The sequence below is a fragment of the Carlito syrichta genome, unplaced genomic scaffold (genome assembly GCF_000164805.1).
Source record: "Carlito syrichta isolate Samal-C Ts95f unplaced genomic scaffold, Tarsius_syrichta-2.0.1 Scaffold289150, whole genome shotgun sequence".
Classification (NCBI taxonomy): Eukaryota; Metazoa; Chordata; class Mammalia; order Primates; family Tarsiidae; genus Carlito; species Carlito syrichta.
Genome location: NW_007233246.1, coordinates 45,574 through 59,607, shown reverse-complemented (window position 1 = coordinate 59,607; position 14,034 = coordinate 45,574). Strand labels below are relative to the sequence as shown.

At 42.9% G+C, this 14,034-nt stretch overlaps 1 protein-coding gene across 2 annotated transcripts in view; it reads left to right on the top strand.

The window, feature by feature from the left end:
• Positions 1-13,637, top strand: part of FAM13A (family with sequence similarity 13 member A) — a 311,993-nt gene extending 298,356 nt beyond the window's left edge. For both annotated transcript variants that reach the window (XM_021710474.1, XM_008054145.1), the window contains 3 exons: positions 5,283-5,479; positions 6,002-6,103; positions 9,112-13,637. In XM_021710474.1, the coding sequence (XP_021566149.1) occupies positions 5,283-5,479; positions 6,002-6,103; positions 9,112-9,238 (426 nt within the window). In that variant the 3' untranslated portion in view covers positions 9,239-13,637. The remainder of the gene's footprint in view (positions 1-5,282; positions 5,480-6,001; positions 6,104-9,111) is intronic.
• Positions 13,638-14,034: the final 397 nt, after the last annotated feature.

Genomic DNA, 14,034 nt, shown 5'->3' with positions numbered 1-14,034 from the left:
ATGCCTTGACTTTTTTCCAGTAGTAATTATGGATTATGTGCAGATAATCCTTGTCATCTGTGGCTACTTTTGCTGGAATGGGAGGTGTAATCTGGGTCACTGTGTCTCTGCGGGTCCTAATTGGCCTGTCCTCAGAGAAGCCTGTTTCATGGTTTTGTTTCTAGACAACTGAACAAACTGGACTGCTTTATACAGGACTCTAGAGGTGAAACATCAAAGGCAATCATTAAAAAACAAAACAAAACTGCTTATTGCTTTTTAGCAGTTGTTTAACTCCAAAGCAGGAGTTGAACCCAAAGCAGCAGAGAGCTTGAAGAGTTTCACTTCTCATGATTCTGTGATGGTTCAAAGCCTGGGGTTGTCATTTATTGACTGTAGTTAGGAATGACTATTTCAGAATATGAGGGCCTCTTTTCTGCTGAGGGACACCAATTGAGAACCTCTCCATTCTCTTGCCTGAGGTAAGGTAGGTACCACAAGCTGTAAAGTCTTCTTTTATTGACTCACTTCCTTTTCGTACCTCTTAGGGATCTTAAATACTTCACGTGCCTAATTTAAGATATTAGGCCATAACTGTGCTCACTGTTCATATGATTTTAAATGGAATTTGTTTTATGAAAGTGCTCTAAACTTGCTATACTAGGAAATTTGGGCCAGTATGTTATATTGTATCTTTAAAAAATTAGAGCTATTTTCTTACAATAAGCCTTGATGGTAATGAAAGAAGACAAATTTTGTCTAGTGGTAATTTCACCCAAGAATTAAACCACCATAATTGAAGAAAATTGGGTAATTGTGTGTATAAAAATTAGCCTGTTTGTCTTAGCGACATGCAGAAGGGTTACTGGATAAAAATGTGTTCTCGAATCCATCCAAAATATGACACTTAATGGTTGCCTCAATGAATCGAAGATATCCTAATGACTCTCTTTTTAAAAGAGGGCATTTCCCCCTTCTTATCCTTTAGCTTAAAAACTTGTTTTTTTCACAAGTATATTTTGGCCATGGCTTATCTGCTGGTCCACATGATGGTCAGAATTTCAGATAATGTTGCAATGATTGCATTGCTTTTGTAAACAGTGCTGCTTTGGCTCATTTTGTGCCTGTTGGCCAGGCTTGTTGGCATGTATTTGGGCCATACTAATTCTTGGTGATTCTGATACAGTTTAGAATTCGGTGTGTATGAAGATAAGAAGATTGCATCTAAGTGATTTCTTAAAAATTCACCCCTGGTTTTAAATGCTTATGAGGGAACCAGATGTATAAGAAATCAAGCCAACTTGAGTTTGGCCCTAGATTTTCCAGCCCAAAGAAACCCAGAGTTCAGCCAACCAGTCCTCCATCCAACATGAAAGTCCTCTCTCAGACTTCTCTGATGGTGCAGAGGCATCGTCCCTCCTGGGAGAGTCCCTCCTCATGCTTGGAAAGTTCACAGCATGGAGAGAGTAAGGTCACTCATCTCATGACTATCAGTAACAGCTAAAAACATATATTGTTAGTTTTTTGGGTTTTTTTGAGTTGGAGTCTCACTCTGTCACCCAGACTGGAGTGCTGTGGCCACTCCTGGCCACTGCAGCCTCGACCTGCTGGGCTTTGGCGATCCTTCTGCCTCAGCCTTCCAAGTAGCTGGAACTACAGGCGTGTGCTACCATGCCCGGCTAATTTTTTATTTACTGTAGAGATGAGGTCTTGCCAAGTTTCCCAGGCGGGTCTTGAACCCACGGGCTCAGGCAATCCACTCACCTCAGCCTCCCAAAGCACTGGGATTACAGGCTGATCCACTGAGCCCAGCTTATTGTTCAGTTTTATAATTATCATCATTAATTATAAAATACAATATAACTGTATAAGATGTAATTTTAAAATACAGAAGTTAGATAAATAGAAAAATCACAATGAAAATAGTTCAAATTATGATCTTCATAGTTATTATCCATTTATTACACTCTAGCCTATAGGCTAGCTTTTGCTCTTTGATGCAGCACAGCATAAACACTCTGCTTCTTCCCAAGAACACTGATGAATTTACACCCTGGGATGTACACCCGAGAGCACTGATGCATTTACACCTCCATTCCCTGAAAAGATCCTTTGTCTAAGCTCTTCTAACTGTTTCTTATGTGATATGGATTCAGACCTTCCAGCAGCCCCTAGCTCTAGTGTATACACACCTATCCCGCCACGTTGTTCTTCAGAATGATACCCAGAACTGGACATGATTCTACATACAGTTGAACTAGGGCAGTGGACCCTAGACCTTCACTTGGTCTGGACAGCTGAGGCCCTTTCAATCTCCAGTGCTTTGCTTGTGCACCGTCCATGCATTGGGAATTCATCCTGGTCTTTCCTTGGGTAGGGCGTCCTCATCTCATGGTGGACAGTGGGGCTGGACAGCTGCTGGGGGTGCTTTCCTGTGCTTTGTGGGATGTTTACTGGCATCCCTGGCCTCTACTCACTGGATACCAGTGGTGTGTCGCCCCCACCTCCTGCCTAGTTATGACAGCTGAAACCGTTTCCAGACACAGCCTGGTGTCCCCTGGGGATAGACTTACCCCAGCTGGAACCACTGCTCATGCCTGTTCTCTGCTAACTCACACTTTGCCAACTCAGGTACTTGTGCAATGCCACCCATGTGTCCAGCTTTGCTTTTTCCTGACCTAATTAGGGGACCTTGAATTTCTCCAGTGTTTTACTATTTCAGCCTTTTGAAACAGACTATATCTAGATTTCATGTTCCAGCATACCAGATATCCCTACTCGCTTAGTATTATCTATACATTTTGAGAGTATGCCTTTTATGTCTTTGTCTAAGTGTCTCAAATATGAGTAAAGCAGGGCTAGGCCTGCTGTGGCCTTCCCTTCAGGGTCACATCACCACTGGGTCATCACTGCAGAGACATGGGAGGCAAGCTTTCCTCTAGTAGAGCTGCTCACGCCCAATTCTTTACTGAAAGCCAGATACTACATCAGTCCTATCCAAAAAAAGGAAAAATGATTTGTTTTCATGATTTGGTTTTAGGGAGCTAATACTAGTCAGCTGATCACTGATTCTCAATTGCTTGTACGTTGTCTCTGTATTAATTCCTTCTAGAATCTACCCAGCATTCATAGCATTTATGATCTTACTTGAAGATTTATTTTACTATTTCTCTTTTTTCCCATGATTTTCAGAGGTTACTGAGAGTAGTTTTACATTTATCTGAAACAGTACTGAATATGCATTATGTACAAGGCACGTTTTCACATTTGTATGTTCTCTGAGGACTTTGGGATATAATTGATAAAGCCCAGACACCTGATTTCTTTAAAGGCAGTTAAGTTTTTATTTGTAACTCCATTTGTTACCTGTCTAAGGTGTTAATGCTCTTTTAATAGTAGTTATTTGTAGTTGTCTTTGACAACTGAATTTCTAGACTGCTTAGCAGACATTTATTGAACACCTCCTGTATGTAGTCATTGGCCAATCTCTGGGGACAGCAGTGAACAGACAAGCCCAAATTTCTGCCTCCAATTTATGGTCAGGTGATTCTACCCTGTCTTCCTCATCGGGGAAGCAGAATGAGGAGAAGGAACAGAAAACTGATTTGCACAACCAGTGTGCCAGATCTGCCTTATGAGATACCTGACATACAGCATCTCAATTTTACAAAAATGATATAGGTAAGAGTTGTTACTTACTCTTATAAAAAAAGAGAAACTTTAAAATTGCTCTTTTGAAAATCAGTTTTACTCTGTAAATTTTTAGTGTTTTTAATAATGTAAAATGAAAACTTAATTACTGAGGCATTTACTTGTACGGACCAAGCAGAGATTGAAAATCTGAAGTCAACAGCTGAGACAATCCAAGAAGGGTCACCTCTTGCCAGTGTTATCTTCATGCTTCCTAACAGTATTTCTGTTTTACTTATGCAATAGTCCTTTTTTGTTTTGCTTTGTTGGCTTGCTTGTTTATTCAGATTATTTCTCCTCAGAGGCGCCATCATAACACTCCCACATTCGTGGGGAGGAAGTCCACCAAGCACAGTTTACACACTTGCATTTGACCTCCAGTGGCACCTCCTGCCTCCTGGGACTTAACTGCTGCAGTGGCATCGAAGCCCTTGGGTCTAACTGCGATCCTTAATGTTAAACTTACTGTTGTTCATGCAACTGTATTCCTACCAACTTTAAGATTTGTGAAGATGTTCTCTCAGGTCTGACTACATTTGGGGAGTAAATTACTTCTCTTGACATTTTTCAGATTCTTATTTCTTCCTTAGGCTTTACATAATTTTTAATTGGCATGAAGCAACACTGACTTGACTTCAGTGTTTTTCTATTTGCATCATCATCAACAGTCAGAGAATAGCTTACTTGAAATCTTGGATGCTGAAAAATTCAGTCATGGCCCTTGAAATTTCCTTGAAAAACTTAAGAGTTGTATGATTTCAATCATGAGAATAAAAATGTTATGCATTTCTCAGCCGGGCTTGGTGGCTCAGCCTGTAATCCCACACTTTGGGAGGTCGAGGTGAGTGGATTGCCTGAGCCCACGGGTTCGAGACCTGTCTGGGCAACTTGGCGAGACCTCATCTCTACAATAAATCAAAAATTAGCCGGGCGTGGTAGCGTGTACCTATAGTTCCAGCTACTTGGAAGGCTGAGGCGGAAGGATCACCGGAGCACAGTAGGTCGAGGTGACACAGTCTGGGTGACAGAGTGAGACTCCAGCTCAAAAAAAAAAAAAAAATGTTATGCATTTCTCAAAAATTTTCTAAAATTCTGTGCATTAATCAACCTCAAAATATTTTCCAATCTCAACTCATAAATAGAAAGATTGCATTGTTCAATTTCAGAAAATGTTCAGAACCTAATAAATATCTTCTCATACATAAGTAGTAGACGCCTTCAGAGCACTGATTCCTGGTGATGGACTGTTTTTTGAACTGTCACAGAGCTGGAGCATGTTAGATTCTGTTGATTCATTGGATTTAGGCTATAAATTATGATGGTTCTTCCTGCCCTCAACTTTGACAACTGCATCATGCTATAGAATTCATTTAAAAAATAGCTTTATAGCCTATTTTCTCCACTGAGTGACTGTGTTTAGTGTTTGTGCTATTAAATGTGTTTATATAGAAGATGTTCAACAATATATCCATAATGTACATGTGTTGCTAAAAGTAGGTCCAGAAGAAACTCCATGGTATCTGGATAATTAAGTGATTATTGGATGATGCCTATAAGGAAAGAGTGCCCCCAAAAGTGACCAAGTTTTTCTTGGGGTTACTGTGTATCTCCAGGAAGAAGAGGAGGGGTCAGAAGATGATAGCAGCACAAAGCCAGACTTCACGGTCACTCTGAAGACGGATTTCAGTGCACGTTGCTTCCTGGACCAGTTTGAAGACGACACTGATGGATTTATTTCCCCCATGGATGAGAAAATGCCATCCAGGTGCAGCCAGGACACGGGGCTCTCAAATCTCCATGCAGCTTCCATGTATGTCGCCTTGGCACGGTGCTGTTGAAATATTTCGATGAAAATAACTTTCTTAAATATGATTCCAGCCTTTGTATTTAAATAACTTGGCTGACAAAGCAGAAGTGACTACCTGCAGTGACTATTTTGCAAGAAATCTGCCTCAGTATTCTTGATCTGCTTCATCCGTGGTATCTGAGGAGACTTCTGAGTCTTTCTTAAACAACCAGAGGCCTCTCTATAAATGGCAGCGTGTGTTCTGGCCACTGAGCACAGATGTCGTTTCTTTTTTTTTTTCCCCCAAAGAAAAGCATGACAAAGGGCCATGGGTTTTCACAGCCCTAAGACTCACTAGGTGGTCTATGCCAGTGTCCCCGTGTGTCCAGGAGACAGAAGCATCCATCTCTGCCCCTGGGTATCCTCAGCAGCTTTTGTGCTTACTTACTCCCCCTTTCTCCCCAGTGCCTGTCTAGCTGCACATCCATTACATTTATAACAATGCAGATTTCACTTAATTGACTTGAAATTCTTCCTCCCTCTTAGACCTGAGCTCTTGGAACACCTTCAGGAAATGAGAGAAGAAAAGAAAAGGATTCGAAAGAAACTCCGTGACTTTGAAGACAACTTTTTCAGACAGCATGGAAGGTAGTGTCTGTTTCCCCCTCCTTCCACCTCCCCACATGCCCCCTCGTTTTCTGTCACTTCTGTGGGGTGCCTTCAAAGGGGAACTCTTCTACATCCCCCCTAGACCCTGGTCCTTAGGCTTGCGAACAGAGACCCTTAGAGGTTGTCTGAGAGGAGGAGATCTGTGTGGCCCTCCATGAAGAAATGCTTCTTGGATGACGTCCAAGCCTGATGCAGATTCAGCTAACACTTATAAAATGAACCTGTCACATCAGATTCTCATCCACAATGAGCAGCCTCAAGCTGAATTTCCAGTTGATGGCACTAGGGTTTTTTCCTTAAAAACAAGCGGTTATCTGGGCATGGTGGCGCAAGCCTGTAGTCCCCAGCTACTCAGGAGGCTGAGGCAGGAAGATTGCTTGAAGCCAGGCGTTTAAGACTGCAGTGAGCTATGATTGAGCCACTGTACTCCAGCCTAGGTGACAGAGCAATACTCTGTCTCTAACAACAATTAAAAAACTAGGGGCAGAAGGAAGGAAAAGGAGACTCAAAATCTTACTGATTTTTTTTAAAGCTCATTTCAAAAACAAAGGTGATAGTTGCCAAATTTGGATGGAAAAGTATACATGAGAAGCAGTGAGTCTACCTGGATGAAAGGCTGCCTTTCCCCAGTGGGTTTTAAGGCATAATTTAATCATCCTCAGATAACGTGATGCCAAGAACTAGTCTTTAATGTTTGCCAGTGACTGCACCCAGAGCCTCTTACTCAAAGTCACAGTATGAACCCAAGGTAGAGCCAGGAATAGATCTGCATCTCTTACATTGGAGTTAGGTTTTACCATTTTAAATTGGTTTTATTTTAATACAGTTTGCTGAAACTATGTAAATACAGTATCTCTTGAATTCTCAAAAGTTTGGGGAAATAAAATCCCCATACAAATTAACGTTGGCATTTTAAATGTGTCATATTTCAACTTAGTTCAATTACTATAACAATTTACTTCTAGGATGTCTGATTTGGATGTGTCTTATAAAGGACTTTGTCAAGATTTGTGCATTTTGATACTCAAATATTGGCTTTTTATTCCCTATAGTTTTCAGGAGACTTGGAAAATATAGATGAGCAAATAAAATAAATAATTTCCAAAATAATAATAACCCCCAAAGGCAAATCAGGATTCATGGGTTTTTTTGTTTTTTGGTTTTTGGTTTTTTTTTTTTGAGTTGGAGTCTCACTCTATTGCCCAGACTGGAGTGCAGTAGCTGCTCCCGGCCACCGCAGCCTCGACCTGCTGGGCTCCGGTGATCCTTCCGCTTCAGCCTTCCAAGTAGCTGGAACTACAGGCATGCACTACCACACCCGGCTAGTTTTTGATTTATTGTAGAGATGAGGTCTCGCCAAGTTGCCCAGGTGGGTCTTGAACCCGTGGGCTCAGGCAGTTCACTCACCTCAGCCTCCCAAGGTGCAGGATTATAGGCTGAGCCACCGAGCCCAGCTTAGATTCGTGTTCTGATGTTTTTCCTTCTAATTCTTTTTCTTTTTCTTTTTCTTTTTTTTTGAGTTGGAGTCTCACAGTGTCGCCCAGGCTGGAGTGTGCAGTGGCACGCTCACTTCCATCACAGCCTTGACCTGCTGGGCTCAGGCGATCCTTCCACCTCAGCCTTCCAAGTAGCTGGAACTACAGGCATGTGCCGCCACACCCACCCAATTTTTTTTTTTAATTGTAAAGGTGAGGTTTCACCAAGCTGCCCAGGCTGGTCTCGAACCCCTGGGCTCAGGCAGTCTTCTTGCCTCGGCCTCCCAAAGTGCTGGGATTATAGGCTTGAGCCACCACGCCTGGCTGGCTCCAGTTATTTTTCTAAGCATATTTTTGGTTTGTTCATTTATCCTTTTTTTATATTATTAGTCACTTTATGCACAGATATCCTATATGTGAGGAGCTATGTAAAATTATGTAACCCAACAAGTCTTAAGGGAGTATAAATGGTAGAAATTAACTTAATCATTGTCATAAGGTGTAGAACTGTGAGGGCCTTATGATGGTATAAGATCTGATTCCACCAGCAGCTCCAAGAGTCCTTAGCACCCAGAGCAGATGTCCCAGGTACTGGACGCCTGGCCTCATCCTGCCCCCTGCTGAGAAGCTACTAGAACCTTCTCCTAGAGCAAGGCAGGGCATGGATGAAATCAGTTTATATTTTGTCCATGGAACTGATTAAGCCCCACACTATCCCCTTGCCCACACTGGCCTTTTAATAATAACAAAGGAAGCCTGTGTTGGAACGTTTGCCACATGCAGTTTCCCAGTGAAACTTGGAGCAGCCCTGCCCTGCACAGTGGCTGAGAGCAGCGGCGGGGACCCTCATTGCCTGCCCTGGGTCCATCGTACGTAGGATGCAGAAAACAGCCCCATTTATCGAGATGTTGTGAGGATCCCATGAAATATGCCCCATGGTGCTTAGCACAAGGTTTGGCCCATCATAAGCTCTCAAGTACTCGTGCCTGTAAATATGGTGCTTATAAAATGACTCAGCAAACTCTAAAGGCTTATTATATTACACAATCCAGCTACTAAACTCGAAGACTAATTTTATAATAAGTAGGAGTATTAACTTTTTGAAAACCCTGGAACCTGTGGGTGTACCAATTGCTAATTAGAAATTTAATGGCTCGTTAGAGGAAATATGTAAGAATGAGAAAACATTAAGTAAGAATAAAGGATTTCAGTGTATGGGAACTTTTAGCGTGAATGAATACTTAGCAGAGAGGAAATTTCTGCATTTCTTAGCCTTTATATCATTCACAAGTTGCCAGATTAACTATATAAAACCTCAGCTGAGAGTGCCTTCTGGGGGAATTTCATTCCGTATCGAAATCCAGCTCATCCTGTGACCAAGTGCCCCTCAGCAACACTGATTCTACAAGCTGATGAACCACCAATTTCCACATGATGATGATGTGCCTGATAGACGGCTTTGTCCTGGAGAGACAGAAAATGAGTCAGCCCTCTTTTTCTTTATTTCATCAGAAACGTCCAGAAGGAAGACCGCGCTCCCATGGCCGATGAGTACAGCGAGTACAAGCACATAAAGGCCAAACTGAGGCTCTTGGAGGTGCTTATCAGCAAGAGGGACACTGATTCCAAGTCCATGTGAAGGGCTGGGACTGGGCGGATGCGGGAAGTCACTGCCTCCCAGATAAAGAGCAGCTCTGAAGGTAGTGTGGGTGCTGTCTCTGGAAGCACACAGCCCTTTTGCCCTGGGCCAGTGGGTCGGGCTCCTGTTGCTGTGGCCTGCCTTAGACACTGGCTGCTTGGAGGAAAACAGTGTGACCTGACTTGGGAATCTTGTCATTGGAAGGTCAAGATTCCTGTGCGTGCCTGTGTGAAAACACACACAGACACACACCGACACCCCCCCGCCCCGCTCAGTGGGGCATTACTGACACTAGCAGAAATGAATCACTGCATTAGACACACTCATCGACCAAGTAGACACTGCTCTTCCCTGGATGACTGAGAAACACGAGACTGTTTTCTGTCTAACTGTGATGAAAATGCTCTCAGGACTTGACTCTTAGAGCAGGTGTAATGGGGAGGGCCGGGCTCCTGCACCCGGTCCGGGTGAGCGTGTGCCGGAGCCCCTTGTACCGCCTTGGCCATTCTAGTGACCTTCCCACGGCACCGCGCCTTACCCGCACGTGTCAACTGTCTCCCCTTCGGCTCTCAGGTAGATGAAAGCTGCATCTGCCCATGATGGCAGGGCAGTCATCCATCTGAGGGTGTGTTTCTTCAGGACTTTCTCAGCTGACATAGAATGTCAACCCTGACTCAGACCAGCTTGTCTGCCGAGGACAGAGGGATCCTAGCCGCAGCTGTGCTTATGCTGAGTGAAAGATCAGGTCCAGGGTGAAGATCCCAGAGGGTCCTTCCTAAACACGGACTGCATTTATCAGTCCCAGGCTTTAACATCCAACACAGAACAAGGCCAGCATGTACATGGCAGCCTGTATGGGTTGAGTTTTTGTTGTGACACTAGCCAAACATCAAGGGTCTCACTCAATCCTTAGTCTAACTGTAGAAGATCATGGGAGAGAGGGAGCCTGTGTTCTTAGCCTCCTGCATACTTATCAGGGTTTAATTTCAAGAAAAGTAAACCTGCACTAAAATCCCCAAAGTGATGAGTAAATGTAGCCTTCAGAGCTCAGCCTGAGGCAGAATCTAAATCATACTATTCTCAAGATCATGTATAAAAAGAAAAAAAAATGATGTGTGACCAGTTATAATTTTTTCGAAGACTGTGTCACAAAGCTGTCTGTCTATATTAGACGTTTCAGAGGGACCAGGGAATTTAAGACACCATGTCATCTCTTCAGTGTGCTTAACATCACTTTGTTATTTGTTGTTACTTTCTTACCCTTGTGTGTCTGCACTGAGGAACGTGGGTTCTGGGCCCCTTTTTGTGCTTGTGAGGCTGACACAGGTGTCGCTCGCCCACCGTAGCAGGTCTGCCCTCTGAACACAGTGCTGCCAGGTGACGGGTCAGCAGGGATGCCCGCCTGTGTTGTGGGAGTTGCCTTCTTAAAAGGTACAGTCTTGTCTTATTTAATAGAAAAGAGAAAAGAAAGAGAGCGTAAAAATCTACTGACCCGTTGTCAGCTTTTGAAAAGGGTCACAAGAGACTGGTGGGGAAGACTGATTTGCAGCCACATTTTCTGCTGTCGGAGTGAGGCAGCTGCTCTCCTATGTCAGCTGAAAGTGGTTTAGGGTGGGGACGGGGGCAGAGACACCTTTAGGTTTACTCTTAAAAATCACCATATGAAGCATGCGCTGTGTATTGGAAGTGCTCTGGTTTAATCCACACACTTTAAGATGGTACATAATCCCACAGGCTTCGATGTACATAAAAATAGAGTTTGGAATTCTTGGCTCTACTGTTTACATTGCAGATCGCTATAATTTCAAGGAGTGATATTATAAATAAAATGATGCACTTTAGGACATTTTCTATTTTTGAAATCTGAACATGAATCATTCACATGACCAAAAATTATGTTTTCTAAGTGAAATACGTGTCTAGCCTGTCCTTTTAAAGTAGGTGTTCTCTTAAATAAGCTATCAAAATCAAATCATTATCAGTTCACTTTTAAAGCACATCTGTTTAAAAGTATTGTTTTGAGAAAAGACGCTACAGAATTTTTTTAAGCTACATATAAATGAGAAGATACTAAAAATGTTCTGAAATCTGTTGTTTCTGCCAGAGGTGAACTCACCAAAAGATTTATTCAGGAATTCCAAAATTTGTGTGATTCAATAAAAGAAAACATCAAGTTATAGTAAAATAAGTGGTGTATGGGATGTCTGTGTTTTCCTCCGTACATTCTACTCAGTTATATTCTTCATGGAACACTGCCCATGCAGGGGAAGTCTGTCTACACTAGCTCCTGTTTGAAAGTGTGGTTAGTCAGTGGCTTCCAGCTCTGCCAAGGCAAATTTGTTTCCCCGGCAACCATCTCTGCAGCCCAGCAGCTCAGGGCACTAGAGGCAGTGTCTTAATTGGCTTCACACAGACAGAATGCTCTAGACTGGGGCTCTTCCTTGCTCTCTTGGGAATGTGTATGTGTTGACTAGCACATGCCAACAAAATAAATGTCAAGAGGTATTTAATAACGATAAGTAGAGGTAAAGCCTAAGTAAACCTGATTGTGAGATAAGAATTAGAGACGGCAAAGGCTTGCGATTTTCACAAGCACTTGCTATTATTGTGTTCTGTCTGGAGTAAACCTTGAAATAGATGTTTCTGTTAAGTGTGATATCACCATGTTTCATCTTTGAATCATTTAGTCTGGATTTTATTTTCCAAGACATGGAGGTGCGGGGTTTAGAATGTTTAGGGTAAGGACCTGCTTAGAAGTTTTTCAAGACAGTAGAAGTGTGTCCTGTCCTGGTAGGGGGAAAAAAAAAAAACTGGCACAATCTTGGTGATCTCCCAACTCAGGGAAAATTTCCATGAAAGACCCAATCAAATTTCAAACTGGAGTACTGATTTTTTAAATTGCCAGCTAGAATGCATCATGTGCTATGGGGAAGATTCTTTTCCTATGGCAGCCAGTTTGAAGTCTAAAAATGATTCTTTGTTGCCAGGGCAGGGATCGGTGAGATCTCTGTAACATCAGTGTAATTTTTTCTTGTCTCATCCTGATGCAATGCTTGGGTGGTAGGGATGAGCCTCCTGCAAGTGTGGTTGCTCCCAGGCATGACACTTCCAGCCCAGAACAAATGCCTCAGGGCTGTGTTTGTATCATAACTACTGCACTAGGATGTCCTGAGGCCAGCAGTCATGGGACCCCCCCCAGAGGGTTGAGCTTTTGTGGGTGTGGTTGAACTTGAAATTCCTTGTAAGATGGATATTTAGGTTTATTATCAGAATAAAGGCGTGGCCATTATGTTGATTAAGTTGGTTCTGTCTGGGGTTGCCTGCTTCTTGGGAGACAGAATTGGGCCTGGTATCCAGAACTGATCACAGATTTACATTGAAAACTCACATCTTAAAGTCTGATTAGATTTTTTTAGAGATTTAAAATCTGCTGAAGATGCCATTTTCTTACAGGTCTTAGTGCTGTTGATGGTGCATTGATAGTTGAACACTGCATTGTAAAGCTGGTTATAGGCTCCATTCAACTTTGTTTCCAAATGAGCTCTTAACATCCTGCGGATGGTTTTTCCCCCGGTGGGGAGGTGGTTTCTGCACCAAGGTTAGCACCTCTATGATGCTCTTTTGCGGTATCCACTCAGTTAAATCAATAAGGGGAACTAACCATACTGAAATGTTGAGGCAGTGTTTCCTTATTTAAAGCTCACATGTTTGGGAGAAACAGAAAGTGCTTTCCTTTCCTTCAATAATTCCGTTTTCCTGTTTTTCCCACTTGACCCTCAAAATGCACTTAAAAGTAGGCTGGCTAAACATGCTTGCACATTTTTGTTTCTTCAAATTGTACACACGGGCACCACTTCAAAGGGTAGCCAGCACCACACACTTCACACCAGAGTCACATGGATGTCGGGCACTGCATGGTGGCATGGCCACTCTCCCACACAGAGCCTGTGCCCCGTGGGCACCTGTGTTTCTCCACCCTGAACCTAATGACAGATGGATGGATCTAGGCTGAGATCAGAATGTCAGATGTACACAGACACATGTGAGACGAACGTCTGTGGACACATGCCACTTCATACTGCTGTGGAATTATGGCTTTGTCTCTAGAAAGCCATTCCTGGAACCTGGCCAGTTGTGGCCACATGTGTGGCTTGAGAAACAGGCTCAGCAGATCTAACTCTCCATCTGAAAACACCTATATAGTCATGAAAAGCTCCAGAAATCGGTAAAGTTTTAGTACATAATGTGGGCCCAGAGCAATGTTTGTGTGACATGTAAGCAGAAAGCGTTTGAAATTACCATTGTTCTTTTAAAAAATGTAAATGGAATGAAAAACATTATGTACGTTTTTGTACATGACTATTTTATATAAGTTCAAAATAAAATATTTTCAACCGTGTCAGTTCTGAAATGTTTGACGGTGTCACCGGATCGGATGACTGAACCTGCGGCGTCTGTCCTTTCCCCTCTCCAAGGAATCCAGTGATTGCCTTGAGCAGTCCCCCACAAGCCTCCTGGGATTAATTTTGTTGTTCTGTCTCCAGGCAGGGCACTGGCAGGTGGTCACGCCGATTGAGTGTGCATGTTAGGCGTTAACTAGAAAAATGGGATTGTGCTCCATGCTGTGGCCTTTAAAACAATTCATAGGTGAGGCTGTAGGGGTGCACATAAGAAGGTATTCAAGCAAGTCTCCTAAAATGAAGTATATTTGCAAAGGACAAGGCCATCATAGGTCAATCCATTAGCCATTTACTCTTCTGGAAGTAATATGGCCACTGGAAAACAAAGACATTAGA